Source organism: Drosophila santomea, chromosome 3L (genome assembly GCF_016746245.2).
Source record: "Drosophila santomea strain STO CAGO 1482 chromosome 3L, Prin_Dsan_1.1, whole genome shotgun sequence".
Classification (NCBI taxonomy): Eukaryota; Metazoa; Arthropoda; class Insecta; order Diptera; family Drosophilidae; genus Drosophila; species Drosophila santomea.
The window spans coordinates 19,768,835-19,785,323 of NC_053018.2; the positions used below are offsets into that span (position 1 = coordinate 19,768,835).

Here is a 16,489-nt window from a genome sequence, read left to right on the forward strand (position 1 = left end):
CCTGCGGACTTTTCCTCTGAATTTCCACTGTCGTAGTTCCGGCATTGTCCGATGGCCATGTCCTCCTCCGAGTACCAGGACCAACTCCTCCGTCCGACATTGCCTTGAGCACTCGATAGGTTCCGCTGGCCAGTCTCGGGAAGTGTTAATTTTGTAGCGTTTCTTTTTGTTTATCTTCGGGCAGGCAGAGCAGGAATGGAACTCGTCCTGGACTCCTGTCCATGGAGCCTACAACTTAAAAGGGACAACTTTTGGATGAGCTCTTAATGAGCGTTGTGTATGCAAAATGAAGCATTAATGGGGGATAAGTCGGTAAAATGTGAAATATGAAGGATACTAAGTGTGAAAATAAGCCGGCGAAAGGGATATTCTTTAAAGGATTTTATTAATGGTACCTCAATTATGTTAAAGAGAAAGAGCCTCTGAAAATTAAATACGCTTAACTGTGCCAGACAACTTCTATGATTGCGATTCTTAGCTTAATTAATTCCTTAAACCTCAAAAAGGAGTAGCATGTTAAAGAGATCCAATTTAAGTTACAATACTTTGAAAGACGTCCCAGAAATTTTTATATAATTATCAGAGAAGGTTACTTATCCTTCAAACATTACTGCGGAGGGTATTCTCTGCACAAAAAAAAAATTTAAAACTTTCTCTTCTGAAATCACTTAGTTTCTCAAAATGCACCAAACTAGAATTTGCTATAAAATTCGTAAATCTGAAGTACCTATAAATATATGTATATATTTTCTCCAATAGGAAAATGTAAAGCCCAAATGGAAATCCACGGTAATGCAAAACTCCAGAACATTTCTCGTTCAGTTCAGTTCAATGCGACTCAATTCAAAGCTCATGTTGCCACCAATCAATTTTAGTCGTATACATAGTTAGTGAGCACTTACCCTCTGGCACCCAACCACCCACACGCACCCCCTACTTCACTCTTTCTATTGATCCACCCCACTATTAGCAACAATTATTTGCCATCTTTCGCTGTTCAAGAACAATTAAACAAGATAAATGTATGCACTGCCCGTCGAAAGCCCAGCAAACCAACAACAAATCAAAATGATCTGGGTAAATCGACATATATGGAATATCTATAGACTAGATAATATATTCATTAGCACACGCGCGAGGGGAGAATCTGTCATTGGATTTATATTAATGAACACTTGGCACGCACATCATAAATCGCACACAAAGGAGGTTTGCGTTCTGAGGTTTGAGGTTTGAGGTCTGAGGACACCGAGAGCCGAGGACATCAAGGACATTAGTGGACGAACGTGCCTGGGTCCCATGTAAATAATTGCCCCGGGCATTCATCATACAGAAAAGCAGAAGAGCCAAGGATGCTGCTACTCTTGATGGATTTCCCACTTCCGGGCTCCATTCAGAGCGCTTTAAGTTGATCCGCCACAGCGGTCAAAGACATTCCACCCCCTATACACCATCTGCAATCCAAAAGTGGAGGATGGAGATGGGGTAATCCCCACTAAAACGTTTTGACGATTTCCGTGTCGAGGAATTTTGCTTTTAGTTGCCCATTTAGTCATCAGCAACTATTCAATTTAGCTTCGCAACAAAATCCCTGCTAGCTAAGAAAGGGGAGGATGACCTCTGTGCTCCAGATCCCCACAGTAATTCCCCCATTAAATGCTCGTTATGGCAGCAAGGCGTGCCAATCCCTGCCTCCTAACCCGGAGACCAAGAGTGCTAACCCCTTCACTTTTTGCTTATTCAGTTGGAAAGCAATCCGCTCGGACGTTAGCGCCATTTGCAAGGATTGCAGGATCCTGGACTGGGCCTGCACTCTGCCTACACATTGTCCTGCTTCTGCCATTTCCCTCTTTTTTCCAACTTTTTGTCTCGCGCTCTTAAGCCAAAATGTCCAAAAGTGCCGGCCATTTCGGTGCGGCATGTGTGAATAATCGCCGAATGGCGGAAGCCTCGCAGCCTGTGATCCACGGAGGGAACGGCAGACTGGGCAATAGAACAAAGGTACACACATGAAAAAAATTCCATTGAAAATTATTAAGCTAAACGATCGATTTGGAATTTTTATCACTTTTTTGTAAAAAGTGTCCTGCAATATGCAATTGGCTACCAAGAAATGCATCCGACAAAAGAAAGAAATATACAGATTTTCGTTTTGCAGAGGCATTTTAATATGCATTTAATTGGTTTCACATGACATCCCCAATGAAATGAAATCACCCAAAAATGTATACTTTTTAAAATTAGAAACCGGTAATTTTTCTCTTGCCTATACATGCAGAACAAAAAAGTAAGGAGCACAAAAAGCGGAAATACCTACGAATACGTATCCCCCATTTGTGTCTCCACTAATTTGTACAAATGCTGCGCTTTCAATAAATTTGCGGTCACAAATTACCTGGACCACATTCACGGCTGTGCGGACTGTGGCTCCGACCCGGAATCTGGTCTGCGGTCTCGGGCATAGTTTAAATTTGCGGCCAGCTGCACAAACAAGGCCGAGCCGGAAACAGAAACCTCAGCTAAATGAATGCAAAAAGTCGCCGGCCACAAAACTAATTTGTCATGCGTTGGCCAAAGGTAGGAAACGCCCCATGGACGAGCACTTGGTCCGAATGGCAGGCATTATGCTCCTGTGTACGTACACCCACTCAGAATCCCCATTGGCAAGGCCAACTCAATTAAAATTTGCACAATTATGCGCCAAATTCCAACGCCAGAAAACCGCACAAAAATGAACGTGTTTCGTTTATGGGAGATGTGAAATTAGGTATTACGCTGCTGCCTACTGATTTCAAAACTGAATGAATTAACTATTACAAAGTGAACTGAAGGAAGTGCAGTTCCAAGTACTTACTACATAATATAATCAATCCTTTCGAAGACAATCTTTAGTAAGTCTAAACCCAGTCTCAGTTATAATTTCATTAAATTTTAATATAAAATAACTTTTTGAGCAATGAAAATAGCACCCAACAATCTGCCAATTATCATTTGGTATCACAAAAACCCCTTTTTTTTAGTAATTTTAGTACAAAGTACTCAAGTAAACCGCATAAGCGTGTTTCATCCATTGCAAACAAACTTTAAATGCTCTTAAAAGGCTCGACACTAAGTGTGCATCAAGTGTCGGACACATCAAAGCCAATGTGCTCAACTCTTTAGGCCAGTTACAAGTTCTTCTTACACTTCCCTGAATTTCCCCAGACTAACATACCGCACCATTACTTGCTGTCCTTCCTGGCGAGCGGAATGTAACCAAAAATCACGTATACGTACAGTAGCCATTAAGTAATACGAGAGATGCTGCACTTTGGGTCCACTTCTTTACAGCAATTACCGTCCCTTTGCACTCAGTTCGACCCTAGCCCCCCACCATATTGTCCATTTTTGCCACACTCGGCCTTTAACTTCAATCACTACACTGAAAACAACAAAAATCACTTTTATGAGTCACACTGAAAACATCTTCTCTTAGATGAGATTTGTCATTAAACAAAGTACACTTAACAGGATGTGCTGCTGTTGAACAAAAATGCTCAATTTTATACAATTTAGAAAGAGTTCTTCACTGTGTAGCTAGTCAGTGCCACCCACATGGTGAAATCAACAAGCACCACCTACATTTGTCGCAGATCCACTCATTTCGCTCTCTCCTCACCCACTCTGTTCTCCTTCTCTTTCGCCCGGCTCTCTTTCTCGTTCTCCTCTTGTCTCTCGATGTCCTTTCGCTACCCGCAGGACTACGTGACCGTGTACGACGGCTACACCACACGTGACCCCATCATACTGAAGTTCTGCGGAGGTGGTCAGGCGGTGCCGGCGGCCGTTTCCAGCGGCCCGGAGCTTTTGGTTGAGTTCAGCACGTCGCCGTTTGGCACCTTCACCGGCACCTCGTCGCAGGTACTGCCGCTCTACGGATTCCAGCTGGAGGTGAGTGGGTCACCAAATGGCAAGGAATATGCTTGACTATGTTTTTCCCTTCGCAGGTCGAGGTTCAATTCGTGGACATCCAGAGTCCCACGTACTCGAAGAACAAGAAACCCTGCGAGTTTTGGATTCGCGGTGCAGGTCGCGGCATCCTCGAGAGTCCCAAGCACTCGCTGGCTCCGAATTCCACGTGCCTGTATCACCTTCAAGGACTGGGCGTCTTCAAGACCTTTGACCACCTGAGCTTGTCGCGCAGGACGAGCAGTCAGTCGGGGATGCATCAACCGCTTTCCCGGTTCAAGGTGTGGATTTCCGTGCTGAAGTTCAACTTGGATCCGGAGTTTGGCCAGATAGATGAGACATCCGTGGGCGCCATTGGCGTGCTGCAGACGCAAGAGGATTGCAGTGGAATGCTGCGCATCTGGGATGGAACTCTAAGGGATGCACCCGTTTGCAAAGACTTGAACTGGTAGGTGATGCATCTTGGACACAGGGGAAGTCACAATAATTTCAACTTTTTCAGTGCCGCCGAGACAAGTGGCTATAACACATTGGGCCACTATATCCATAATTCCACCAGTGTGATTGCCAGATTCTGTCGGGGCACAATTCCACGCACCTGTGACCGGTCCAACATAAACGAGACCTATGCTAGACCCTGCACAATATCCGAGAGCTATGTGTCCAGCAGCGATGGCATTACGCTCGAGCTACGCAACACTGAATCCACAGTGTTAAGGTTGTATTTCTTTGGAAGTACTTGTCAAAATCCCTAGTAACCTTATCTTCTAGACCACTGGACTTCAAACTGAAGTACGAGTTCATTGACCTGCACCAGGATGGGTTGCCTTGGGGTGGTGGGGAGCACGATTGCAACCGGAAGTTCCTCAGCAGCATGATGGATCGCAAGGATCCCGCCATCTTCCGCAGTGTGCGCAATATATTCCTTTTTGGAAGAGGAGGAACGAGAAACCTGAAATGCATCTACAAATTCGAGGCACAACGCGGCGAAAGGGTCAGAATCAAGATGAGAAAAGTTACAACCACCAACAGACCTTGCTTTTCACGTGTGGATGAGGACATCAATCGATCCTTTTGCTATGGCGATACCAGTGTTAGAGTTGAGGTAGCTTTAACCCACTTTAAACTTAACAATCTTACATATTAATTACTTTACCTTAGATCTTTGAACGACCCTACCACGATTCCATTTTACTTCATCGAGGCTGCATGTGCAACTCCTCTAACCAATCCCACCTGCCGGTGGAGTACACTTCTACAAGTCGCGATGTGGAGGTGCACTTCATCGCACAAAACATGACCACATTGGACGACCCAGATACGGTAAACTTCGAGGGAATGTTTGAGTTTGTCAAGGCTCCAACAAGTTGCAAGGATGGACGCAAAAAATTCGGACCAAGTGGCACTATAGATATGACCTTCGGAGACGTATGTAGATGCATAAACTTTAGAAGACAGAAATCACATTTTTATTTCTATCAGGTGGAGTGCCGCTCAAGACCCTGGCTAATTGAGCCTTCTAATGGCAATAAGTTTCTATACGTCCGACTGAAGGCCATATTCTTGAGTAAACACAATCCCATGCAGACACTGAACGCGACCTACGTTCAGACTGATACTTGGAAATGTGAGACCAAGTCTAGAGCTGTGCTAACCACGTCAGAGGGTAGGGTAGAAGATGTTCCATTATTGTTCCACCCTTACAATTCATAAATTCATTAGGTCTAACCATTGTGGCTTGTCCACTGAGTCCCGACTCGAATGCTTACGAATTTGTGGAGATCTTCAGTTCCGGTTGGAATGAAAGGCCCAATTTCGCGCTTGTCAATCGATCCAGAGCCATCAGCGTCGAGTTCCTGCGTCCCGGCAACGGGGAGTACTCCTTCAACTGGATGGAATTGATTCCCAGGCCCACACTTAGCATGGCGGGTAAGCTTAATAGACGACCTTTATTCAAATTGTCTTCTAATTGATCCAACCTCGCAGAGGACTGTCAGTTTAAGTGTGCCGAACTGGGTGCCTGTGTAAATGCTAGTGTTTGGTGTGATGGCGTAGTCCATTGTCCTTCTGGGGACGATGAGACCTTCCTGCAGTGTTCGGCCCTAATGAAACTGCCCGCCGAGATCCTGGCCACGCTCTGCCTGATCTTTGTGCTCTCGTGTTGTGCTTTCGCTGCCTTTGCCTACAAGTATGTGATCTACTCCAGCATATGTCAAATATATCGCTAATTTATTACATTACCACATTCGAAATAGGAAAATCAAACGGAAGCTGCGTGGCTCCTCGGTGCTGCAGACGCGACTCAAATCGCTGAGCTCGATGGACACGGCCGTTTTGGATGAAAAGGAGGTGATTTGCTGACAAAGCGACAATTCTGTGCGTTACGTGGAGATCGATCGTGTTACCACGGTCTGATGCTCGACGGCCAATAACGTGCAGAATTGTGCCCCGGAACAGAAACAAGTATCGGCACCACAAGTCAACCAAGAAACAGAAACCACAATCTCAACTGACGCGAATGCGAAACGCAACAATGAAACGATAGAAAGAAGAAAGGCAACTCTTTATCGAAATCAAAACCAAACAACCAGAATCAAAATCGTTCACCTGTTTTTTAAACTGCATTTATATGAGAGCGTATGCGCTACAGATCGCAGGATTTTGTTGATTCTATTTGTATTAATATCTATTTTATAGATCGAAAGACTCAGATGACTCGTGTTCTTCTGGTTTTTAGTGTCGCGCAATTTTATAAGCAATTTTCTAGGCCTAGGATTTTTCGTATGTATTTTCGATATGATTTCCCAAACTTGACCCACAAAAACCAACACACTGTACATACTAACGATTGCGTAGCACAGGACGACGAGGACCAGAAATCGGACAGATCTGACCAGTTATAACTTCCACTATGTTCGTGTCTTTGGTTCTTACATAGTACTCATAAACCTATGTAGATACAACTGTTTCCTAATAGCCTTTAAGTGTATCGTACTATGCTAGTCGAAACCGACAAATGATGATAATGGAAACGAGTTTAGATGGGGAGGAGTTAGTTTTTTTGGGGAATGTTTGAGAAACTCACACAGCATTTATTATGCGGCGCACAAAACAAAAGTCATGAAATCAAATACAAAAAAAATAGTAAAAATCCAATGGAGTAAGCTGACGAAAGGAAGATGATTAATCGACCACTCCCAGAGTAGATCGTAAGTGGAACATGTTTTACATTTTAAGATTGATGGATGCATCGTAAACGTAATTTAGTCGCCAGAGGGACACATTGGTTAGTCGAATATGTCAATATACATAGAAGCTAGAAGAATTCGTTAGTTGTTTAATAGACGTTGTAGTGATCATGGATAATATCAGCATAATCAAAGCTAAATCAAGCCAACAATTTATAGGTATATCTCGTCGTATTCAAAGTACTCAAAAAACACAGTCGAATCGAAGTCATTCAGAACTCACGCCCATTGTTGTTAGTGTTGTTGTCTCCAAAGTGCACAGTTCGCTTCATGCCACATCATCTAGCGCCTGCTCCCTCACCACCAAACCAAACCAAACCAAACCAAATCAGATCAAAATCAAACCAATCTTTGCATGGTTATCCTCGTATGTTGGCTCTGGGCTCGTTGGCAGCTGACTTAATCGAATCCTTTTCTATTTTGTATTCTCTCTTTGAACATCCCTTTTGTGTCGAAGAAAAAACCCGTCGTTGAAACCAAGATCTAAGGCTCGGCAATCAAAGCAAAGCAAAATGCCCGGCCTGGCAAAAAGGAGGGAGCAGGGATCAGGGACTCGGAAAATACAACACAGCAGAGTGTGAATCAGTCGAAATGATATTTTTGTTGAAACTCTTCTTCCTCTTTAAGAACTGTAAATAAAACAAATAGAAGCTGTATGATATTAACAATTTTATACTGAGTGTTTTATTTTCCATTTTGCTGTACTACTCAGTTGCACTCTCAAATAGTGAATATGTTTTGATATTCGAATCAAACTCAGACAATAAACGTTAAAATCTTTTTTATAACTCGGTGGTAACTTATTCTCATTACTATAGCAAACAAGAGGACAGGAGGTGCATAACTTTTGGATTCTCCAGATCACTTGGTCTGCGAAATCCTGCAGCTGATTAAATGCAAGCGTAAAGAAATAAGTTAAACCAAAGTGAAGCTCAACTACTGAACTAATTAAAATAAATATTAAAAACTTAAACAAGTTATTAGCGAAACTGCCCAAATGAAAACACTTCTGTCGTAACATAGATTTAAAAGCGCTGATCTTCAAACCGAACTGAATCCGGATGATTATCGCTAGCAGAGTAGATTTTTAACTTTTAAATTAGTTTAAAGTAAAGCCTAATTAATCGGAACACGGTAAACCAGCATGACTAAATAATTCGAATGTTGAAAAAAAAAATCATATCAGATTCTAAAATGATATTAAATTTAAATGGAAAACTGAACAACTTAATAAACAAGCATTTAAATCCCCTAAACAAACTGCATGAGAACATTATTTTATACAAAACTCTTTACAGCGCATTGGACACGCCCATATACAACAAATGGAATTGTAAATAAATACATAGGACATACTAATAAAAACACAAAGTAATCAATAAAACAATGGGAAGTAATTCAAACCAACGCTTACCCCTAATCAACCAACTTAAAATGTTATTATTTTAATCTTTTAAATACGTGGGGAATTGAGTATCTTCAGATGGAGGAGCTGGTATGGTAACACCACCCGTATCCAAAGCTGGCTCATGGGGCAATGAATCCACGCTCTCCAACGGCATAAAACAGTCAGCTGATATCTGCAAAATACATTTTAAATAACTCAAAAGTTTGAAGAGTAGATGAAAGGGCTCACCTCCCCGTTCTTGTCGCCCACTTTACGAGGATACTTGAAACCAGCGGCTCGTGCATCCATAGAATCCTCACAATTTGTGATCAAGCCCTGTCGATGATCCTGTTTGTGGGCTTGTAGTCGTGCTGCATTTATGGAACTGAAGCTGCAAATATCACAGCATAAGTCCCGATAGGATTCTGCATGATTGAGTCGCATGTGGCGCTTGAGAGCATTGGCTTGAATGCAGAAGTACTCGCATTGACTACACTTCAGGTTGCTTCGTGTGTCCTGGCTATCATGACGCTGCCGATGCTTGTGCAGGACACTGGGATCGCGAGTGGAGAACTTGCATTCCCCACACTGCAGAGGCTTCTCGCCCGTGTGTTGACGCATGTGAATCTGGGAAGACAATTAGGTAGCATAAAAACGGCTAACTTCTATATAAACTGAACTTACTATTAAACTAGCCTTGCGGGCCGTCTTTTTGCCACAAACATTACAGATAAATGGCTTGATTTTATTGTGAACAGTCTTCACGTGTTTGGAGAGCGTTTTGCCATTGACGAACTTGCGGTTGCAAATCTCGCAGGTCTTCTCGGCGTAGTATTTGTTCTTCGTTAAAGCTGGTGGCGGAGCAGCAGGTTGCGCGGTCATCTCCGTGGACTGTTCCTTAAGCTTCCTTCTCCGCTGAACGGCTACCAGTGAGCGGAGCACTCTGGGTCGCCACTTTTTGTGAACCTGCATGTGTCGCCACACGAGAGCGGATATGGGTGACTTGTAGTTGCATTCGTTGACGGGACACTCCAGTAGATCCACATCCACCTGGTGGGTTTTCCACAGATGAGCCGAGCACCGACGCCAATTCGGCAGTTCCATTCCACATTCGCAGCAGGAAAAGCTGCCGCCCTTGTGGCAACTGGAGTGGAGCTTCATTTTGGCTGCATCTTGAAACTTGAAGGGACATTCCTTCCCAAAGGAGCACCTTTAACATCCAAGTTTGTCAGAAGCTTTTCGTGATAATATGGACATATATTTACGGTTCTAACATGTTGGCCCTTAACACCAGTCGAAAGTCCTTAAAAGGCATGGGCTGCAGCTCGCTTGGCGGGGGTTCTGAGTGCTCCGATTGCTCCACAATGGTTTGTTTATCCTGGTTGATTCTGCCGGCTGCAGGTTGTTCCGTAGTTGAAGTCTTCGCTGTTTTGTTTTTGACACTGGGCACCGAAACGGGCTCATATCCATGAAAGTAGACGAGATGGCCTCGAAGATCCTCCTGGAGATCATATTGACGAAGGCACAGACAGCATACATATACGATACGAGCAGAATTATCCATTTTTTGTTAGTTACATTTCGTTTTAGTATATTGATCAACAGCAATTCCATAACATAGCAACAATGTGTTATCGGCAATAAAGAGGACTATCGCGTGTATTATCGAAATTTGAATAATTAGTTTTAGAACAATTTCGTTTAATTTCACCACACATTACGCTTTATTTTTGCTTTATATTTGTTTCAAATACCAAATGTGCGAATGCATATTAATATGAATATAAAGTGCTCAAAAAGTCGACAAGTGGCATAGTCATTTAATTTGTGCGCCTGTTCTAAATTTTCCAGCTGAGTAGTAGTGCTAAAAGTTATAGATGGCGTGACATTTCAAAATCCAGTGTTGGACAACGCTATTTATCGATATTTCGAAGTTGAAAGAAATCGACAGCACCAAATACCTATCGTTTTTAGTCCCAGCTCTATTTAGTCGGCAGTCATTTGTTATTTCGCGAAATTATTTTTCGCAATTTTGCAAGTTAATAGGCCAAAAAGTTGTCTCGGAGTAACCTAATATGGGCAGCGCTCTGGAAAATTATGTGAATCAAGTGCGCACACTAAGTGCGTCTGGTAAGTTGACCGACAGGCGGATCACGATCGCCAAGAAACCGGACTCGTTGCCGCCTTTGTTTTGATATTAAAGCAATTCACAACTGACTTTGCTGACCGGCTTTTCCTTCCAGGAAGCTATCGGGAGCTGGCCGAGGAGCTGCCGGAGTCGCTGTCACTGCTAGCCCGCAACTGGAGCATCCTGGACAACGTGCTGGAGACGCTAGACGTGCAGCAGCACTCGTTGGGCGTGCTCTATGTGCTCCTGGCCAAGCTGCACAGTGCATCCACCGCGAATCCGGAGCCGGTGCAACTCATCCAGCTGATGCGGGACTTTGTGCAGCGCAACAATAACGATCAGCTGCGCTTTGCTGTGTGCGCCTGTGAGACTTGACTCTTCTATTACACAAGTACCCAAAAACTAATCACTTATCCCATTAAGTCTACGAAACATGCCACCTGTTCACCGAGTTTGTGGTACAAAAGAACCTTAGCATCCTGGGCATACGCATCCTTTCGCGCGCCATCGACCAGATTCGACAGCTGGACACCCAGCTAACTCCCATACACGCCGATCTCTGCCTACTCAGCCTGAAGGCGAAAAACTTCAGTGTGGTGCTGCCGTATCTGGACGCGGACATCACGGACATCTCCACCGTGGCAGCCGAGTGCAAGACGCAGCAGCAGCAGCAGTCCCAGCACGCGGTATTCACTGTTAAAAATTCACTTCTTGACTGTTTGAACTCATAGTTTTCGTTTTCAGGATGCCAACAACGATGCCAAGTACTTCCTGTTGTACTTCTACTACGGCGGCATGATATACACGGCTGTGAAGAACTACGAGCGAGCTTTGTACTTCTTCGAGGTCTGCATCACCACTCCGGCAATGGCCATGTCGCACATCATGCTGGAGGCCTACAAAAAGTTTCTCATGGTTTCACTCATCGTCGAGGGCAAGGTGAGCTTTCCAACAACAAAGTTACTTTGATATATCAGTCTCTTAATATTGAAATCTTATTGCAGATAGCGTATATACCAAAAAACACACAGTTTATTGGCCGTTTTATGAAGCCGATGGCCAATCACTACCACGACCTGGTCAATGTGTACGCGAATTCGTCTAGCGAAGAGCTGCGCATCATCATACTCAAGTACAGTGAAGCATTTACGCGTGATAACAATATGGGACTGGCCAAGCAGGCAAGTATTTCTCCCTCTTCCCTGTAGTATTTTAGACTCTTCCCTGAAGATCAATAAAAAAAGGTGTCTTCGAAAAAAGAGAAAAGCACCTATGTGACGAATAGACCTTAGAGTGCAACAATATTACAAATCAAACTTTTAGTTACTTACCCTTCCAAATTAAAAAAAAAGATATACATATATAAATTTAAATTTATGAAGAAGTTTGCATAACAATAATTTATTTTATTAAATGTAAAAGACAGTTTTTTAAAATATAAATGGCACAACCTTCCTTTAGGTAGCCACCTCCTTGTACAAGCGAAACATCCAGCGGCTTACTAAAACCTTTTTGACCCTTTCCCTGAGCGATGTTGCCAGTCGTGTCCAACTGTCGAGCGCAGTCGAAGCCGAGCGTTACATTCTCAACATGGTAAGCAATTGTCTTCTATTTGGATTATTCTATTTTGTCTAATCCAATAACCGATTGCAGATCAAATCGGGTGAAATTTATGCCAGCATCAATCAAAAGGACGGTATGGTGTTGTTCAAAGACAACCCAGAGAAATACAACTCACCGGAGATGTTCCTTAACGTGCAAAATAATATAACACATGTTTTGGATCAAGTTAGGCAGATCAACAAAATGGAGGAGGAGATCATATTAAATCCAATGGTAGGTTTTAAAACTATTGTTAGGTCATTAGTTATAGGCTATATGTTATTTCTTAAAATTCCAATTTGCAGTATGTGAAAAAGGCTCTTGGCAGCCAGGATGATGACCTAACGTCGCAGCACCCAAAGACTTTCTCGGGGTGAGATTCTGAATATAAATGCAGCTAGCATTGTTAATAATATTTCCTTTTTTACAGTGATCCCACAGATTGATGATGCCACAGCCGCAGAACCACCAGCAGCCTGCTGCTTTCATTTCTACGCTCATCAAATCACCAACACCGTTTACCAGATCTTGTCGAAGCCGCGAGGCCCTGGGCCGGAAAGCTGACGACCCATGCAGTCCGTACTCATTCAGCTACCACAACAAGAAACTGCGCTCTTATTGCAAATTTAAAGATGAACATGCTATTTTAAATAAACTATGTATAAATCTATGACTAAGTCAGGGATTCCTTATCACGCTTTTGATTGACTCACAAATAATACGTCTCGATACTGCAACGATAAGGCTGTTGTGCCTTGTTGTTGTGTTTCTACGCATCGATCAGGCGACGTTTTACTGTCCGGACGGACCGGTTAAGTGCTTTGTACTTGCCCCCAATCTACCTTGATTGCAGTCCAGTTATCGTTCACATTATTTTATTTACAATATCAATGTACATGTAACCTAACCTTAGGTCAAAAACGATCAATTAATTGACTAGAGGACCAGCGCGTTAAATGTAGTTAATTTCTACTCGTAAGCCTAGTTTCGTGTATTTACGACTAATTGCTTTAGGTTATTATATCAACAGGCATCTAGGTTTTGTGGTTCGTGCGTGTGGGTGGTTAGCAGCTGTCGTTCCTCGTACATCGCTCCAATCGCCCGAATTAAAACCGGAGCTCCGACATCCGAATGAGATTTAAGATTCTCGCGCCACTCATAGCCAGCTGCGCTACACCCATCCTAACCGGTTTTCATGGCGTCTAGCTCCATGATGGAGGTCTTCAGCTGCTGTGCAGGGGAAACCAGACCCGATGATACCTCGCCGTTGAGACTGCGATGTAGCTTGTGGACCACATTGACCAGTATGAAGCACACTATGAGCACCAGCAGCGACATAAAGACGTAGGCCAAGACCAGCGGTGCGTCCGAAATGGGATCCAGCATGGCGATCGGTTTTTGGATACAGAAATATATATACCGAGGGTAATGAATTTGAAAATTTGTTGTGACTTTGTACTCGCTTCCCCGTAAAGAAATGTGAAAGAGTGTAGTCCAGACAGCTCAGGTTCAGGTAAAGAGACGGGTCGCAACGCGTATGTTAATTAGCCACTTGAGCATATATAGCATGTATATGATATTCTGGAATTGTGACCGCGTCGGCGTTTCGTGTGTACGTCGCTTGACACCTGCCCGAGAACTGAAACGAGCCGAGAGCGTTAAATGAATGGAACTTTGCTTGGCATTACGTATACGCTTCGTTGCCAGACTGTTGTCGCTGTAGATATTGGTATATGTTGTGCATCCAGTTTGCCTTTTTGTTGTTGCTTTGATAAGCCTCTTGAGCAATAGAATTTGTAACTTGTCGCAAGATAAAAAAAGCCTAAAATTTTTGGAGTTTCTTTCAACTGAGAGCCGCTCTTTACATCTGGCAACTTTTATTTATAACTCAGGGAGGAATTCCAGTCGCATTCATATTCGTCTCGCAATCAAATCAACAACGCTGTTGTCTTAATTGGCCGCGTCAATAAAGAATGAAATGGCGTCAAACAAATGCATGGGGTCCCTCGATTCGTGGAGGTGGCGAGATCGGGTTGGGGACTAGTGATTTTGGCAATTAACTCTTGATAGCCAGGCAACGGCTCGGTCTGGAGAGCTTTTTAAATACTGATAAGAAATTCCACAGTCACAATGATAAGCCCCAAAAAACGCGGACCCCACAAGTTTAGTTTGCGTGCCATGGGAGTAGGGAAAATTAATTACGTTTTTTAACTAAAATTCGAAATCAAACTTTGGCTGGCATTAAGGTATCACCTCTTCCAGTATCCCCAATGCACTTATTTTATTAAACATCACTCATTATAATGTAACGTAACAATGTATGGCAAATTAACTAACTAACTAACGAGCTGTAAACTTTTGATTTGTTCAGCATTAAAAAAATTCGAAAAATGTGTTTTCTTAAATGTCATTAAACGCGTAATTCAGTGCATGCAGAACGAATGGAAAATTAAAATTTTTATTGAATTCATTAATAGGCTGAAAATTTAAATTACCTGGAGTGAGTGGCTAGTAAATATTTTAACCCTAAAATACAAAATTAAAATTAACACTGCCCGGAAAAGTAACAGCCCCACTTGACCACACATGTGTGCGCCCCTGTTCCACTGGCTTTCACCTTCGTTGTCACGCGATTATCATAAACTAGCGTGAGCTCAGTGCCCGACCCACTGAACCACCCGTCGACCCTGTAGCCTCCAGCTCATTGATCTTTGTATACAATTTAATAAAACAAGTTATTCAGCAAAAGCAGCCTAGAACAGACGACGTATGGCCCCTATCCAAGGCCAAACCCTCCCATCCCTTTAATCCGGTATCCGGGAGTTCCGGCGTGAGGAACCAGGTCGACAGGCGGCGGCGTTATCCGTGCACCGGGCATCCTGGTTATCTCTGGCCTCCTGGATCACGTCGTCCAGGGTTAACTGTATCCGACTATCCGGCCTCGCCTCCGGCCTCCTTTGGTTGCACTTGAGCATGACTTTGAGGCGCGGGATCTTGGAGAGGTGGTCATAGAACCGCACTATGTGTAAGGACCCAGAAGGCCTCTGTTCTGCGGCAGCACACATGGGCTGGTCCCGGCAGTTGCACAAGAAACTGATGGCCTTCCGGCTGGAGCTCACATCAAACTCGGCGCTGACCAGATAACAGGGCTCCAGGGAGAGCACTATACGCAGGACTAGAGGAAGAGAGTCCAGGGGAAAGAGTAGGCCGAGCAACTGTCTCACTGGCACTGAGCTTACCCGAAGAGGTCTCCAAGATCTGGGACCTGTTCTGAATCCAAACGGACCGTAAGCTCGGCTGATTGGAGCGCGGACTGCGGAGGGAGGTGTCCAGGTATTCCCGTATGGTCATCGCATGATTTGAGTGACGCAGACCCAGGAGCTGTTGACGTGAGCTGCCGGGCAAAGCGGCCAGAGGCAGGTTGTCGTAGACGGATACATAAATCTTGTGGCTTATATAGACCACCACGAAGCACAGGATGACGATGAGCAGTACGATAAGCAGGTAAGTAAATAGTGTGGGTATAAAGAAGATGGCGTCCAGAAACATGGGGTCGCTGATCCGAAAGTGCTAGATCACTGACAGGATACGCAAATCTACAGAGAGGGTTACGGGAATCCATGGGAGGAGCTTCGATTCGCTTGATTTTTGCAACATCTATGTAAATGTATTTATTTCGTACTTTCTGTATTTTTTTTTGTTTATTTTTTGTTGTCAATTTTTTTTATGGATTTCTGCCTTGTTTTTTTACATACGATTTTACATTGATAATATTATGCTTGTAATTTAATTTTATTCCACTCGATCTCCACGCCTCCACTTCCTGCACTTCGGATTAAAGTTGATTTTTTCGTGCACTCCTAAGAATTTGCCATTTACTTTCGTTTCTAACCCGCCGGCGGGTTCCATCTACGCCCAAATGGGCGTGGTCTGCACATGGCGCAGACCCCTTAAAAATGTTCTAGGCTCAACCTTTTGCATTTTGCTCGTTTTCTAACAGTGTCTTATAGCTGAAATATCAGCACAGATATTTTCGTTTTAAGCATTTGGCTTTTCTGTAAAACTGTCAAAATTGTAGCTTTATCTCTGCATGTGTGCATTTCAAAATCGCATTGTTGAGTTATGATTTTCTGGTTAAGAGTGAGTGGATGAGTGTGTGCGTGTGATGAAGCAACA

The 16,489-nt window shown here is 43.5% G+C and overlaps 5 protein-coding genes across 7 annotated transcripts in view; 2 read left to right on the forward strand and 3 right to left on the reverse strand.

Annotated features, from left to right (window-relative positions):
* Nucleotides 1-7,869, forward strand: part of LOC120450591 — a 41,816-nt gene extending 33,947 nt beyond the window's left edge. Inside the window, exons 10-20 of one of the 3 annotated variants that reach the window (XR_005616287.2) lie at nucleotides 760-789; nucleotides 3,739-3,930; nucleotides 3,987-4,396; nucleotides 4,451-4,666; nucleotides 4,720-5,053; nucleotides 5,110-5,376; nucleotides 5,431-5,614; nucleotides 5,671-5,877; nucleotides 5,935-6,136; nucleotides 6,204-7,157; nucleotides 7,654-7,869. Coding sequence is in view for 2 of the 3 variants with exons in the window: in XM_039633712.2 (XP_039489646.1) it covers nucleotides 760-789; nucleotides 3,739-3,930; nucleotides 3,987-4,396; nucleotides 4,451-4,666; nucleotides 4,720-5,053; nucleotides 5,110-5,376; nucleotides 5,431-5,614; nucleotides 5,671-5,877; nucleotides 5,935-6,136; nucleotides 6,204-6,297; nucleotides 7,654-7,683 (2,166 nt within the window). In the remaining variant the exon portion in view is untranslated. The remainder of the gene's footprint in view (nucleotides 1-759; nucleotides 790-3,738; nucleotides 3,931-3,986; nucleotides 4,397-4,450; nucleotides 4,667-4,719; nucleotides 5,054-5,109; nucleotides 5,377-5,430; nucleotides 5,615-5,670; nucleotides 5,878-5,934; nucleotides 6,137-6,203; nucleotides 7,158-7,653) is intronic. The other 2 variants (XM_039633712.2, XM_039633713.2) reach the window with 2 other exon arrangements.
* A 91-nt stretch (nucleotides 7,870-7,960) lies between these two features.
* LOC120450593 (zinc finger protein 180) lies at nucleotides 7,961-10,235 on the reverse strand. The gene is made up of 4 exons (XM_039633715.2): nucleotides 9,849-10,235; nucleotides 9,268-9,793; nucleotides 8,833-9,210; nucleotides 7,961-8,776 (listed from the first exon to the last, which is right to left on the reverse strand). The coding sequence occupies exons 1-4, from the start codon at nucleotides 10,145-10,147 to the stop codon at nucleotides 8,642-8,644; spliced, it is 1,338 nt and encodes a 445-aa protein (XP_039489649.2). The 5' UTR covers nucleotides 10,148-10,235; the 3' UTR covers nucleotides 7,961-8,641.
* A 313-nt stretch (nucleotides 10,236-10,548) lies between these two features.
* Nucleotides 10,549-12,983, forward strand: LOC120450592 (COP9 signalosome complex subunit 3). The gene is made up of 9 exons (XM_039633714.2): nucleotides 10,549-10,713; nucleotides 10,827-11,075; nucleotides 11,135-11,397; nucleotides 11,456-11,650; nucleotides 11,716-11,892; nucleotides 12,173-12,304; nucleotides 12,365-12,547; nucleotides 12,619-12,686; nucleotides 12,744-12,983. Exons 1-9 carry the CDS (start codon nucleotides 10,659-10,661, stop codon nucleotides 12,757-12,759), a joined length of 1,338 nt encoding a protein of 445 aa, XP_039489648.1. The 5' UTR covers nucleotides 10,549-10,658; the 3' UTR covers nucleotides 12,760-12,983.
* Nucleotides 12,984-13,171: 188 nt separating this feature from the next.
* LOC120450594 lies at nucleotides 13,172-14,162 on the reverse strand. Its single transcript, XM_039633716.2, has one exon. The coding sequence runs from the start codon at nucleotides 13,697-13,699 to the stop codon at nucleotides 13,496-13,498; it is 204 nt and encodes a 67-aa protein (XP_039489650.1). The 5' UTR covers nucleotides 13,700-14,162; the 3' UTR covers nucleotides 13,172-13,495.
* Nucleotides 14,163-14,826: 664 nt separating this feature from the next.
* Nucleotides 14,827-15,871, reverse strand: LOC120448404. Its single transcript, XM_039630400.2, has 2 exons — nucleotides 15,553-15,871; nucleotides 14,827-15,488 (listed from the first exon to the last, which is right to left on the reverse strand). Exons 1-2 carry the CDS (start codon nucleotides 15,860-15,862, stop codon nucleotides 15,118-15,120), a joined length of 681 nt encoding a protein of 226 aa, XP_039486334.1. The 5' UTR covers nucleotides 15,863-15,871; the 3' UTR covers nucleotides 14,827-15,117.
* Between the last annotated feature and the right edge of the window lie 618 nt (nucleotides 15,872-16,489).

Excerpts from the sequence above, each read along its gene's own strand:
- LOC120450593 (XM_039633715.2), bottom strand. The coding sequence starts at position 10,147 with ATGGATAATTCTGCTCGTATCGTATATGTATGCTGTCTGTGCCTTCGT. Across the intron at positions 9,794-9,848 it reads AGGGCCAACATGTTAGAACC|GTGCTCCTTTGGGAAGGAAT; the intron begins GTAAATATATGT and ends TGGATGTTAAAG. Across the intron at positions 9,211-9,267 it reads CCCGCAAGGCTAGTTTAATA|ATTCACATGCGTCAACACAC; the intron begins GTAAGTTCAGTT and ends TTGTCTTCCCAG.
- LOC120450592 (XM_039633714.2), top strand. The coding sequence starts at position 10,659 with ATGGGCAGCGCTCTGGAAAATTATGTGAATCAAGTGCGCACACTAAGT. Across the intron at positions 11,398-11,455 it reads AGCAGCAGTCCCAGCACGCG|GATGCCAACAACGATGCCAA; the intron begins GTATTCACTGTT and ends TTTCGTTTTCAG. Across the intron at positions 12,305-12,364 it reads AGCGTTACATTCTCAACATG|ATCAAATCGGGTGAAATTTA; the intron begins GTAAGCAATTGT and ends AACCGATTGCAG.
- LOC120450594 (XM_039633716.2), bottom strand. The coding sequence starts at position 13,699 with ATGCTGGATCCCATTTCGGACGCACCGCTGGTCTTGGCCTACGTCTTT.
- LOC120448404 (XM_039630400.2), bottom strand. The coding sequence starts at position 15,862 with ATGTTTCTGGACGCCATCTTCTTTATACCCACACTATTTACTTACCTG. Across the intron at positions 15,489-15,552 it reads GATCTTGGAGACCTCTTCGG|TCCTGCGTATAGTGCTCTCC; the intron begins GTAAGCTCAGTG and ends CTCTTCCTCTAG.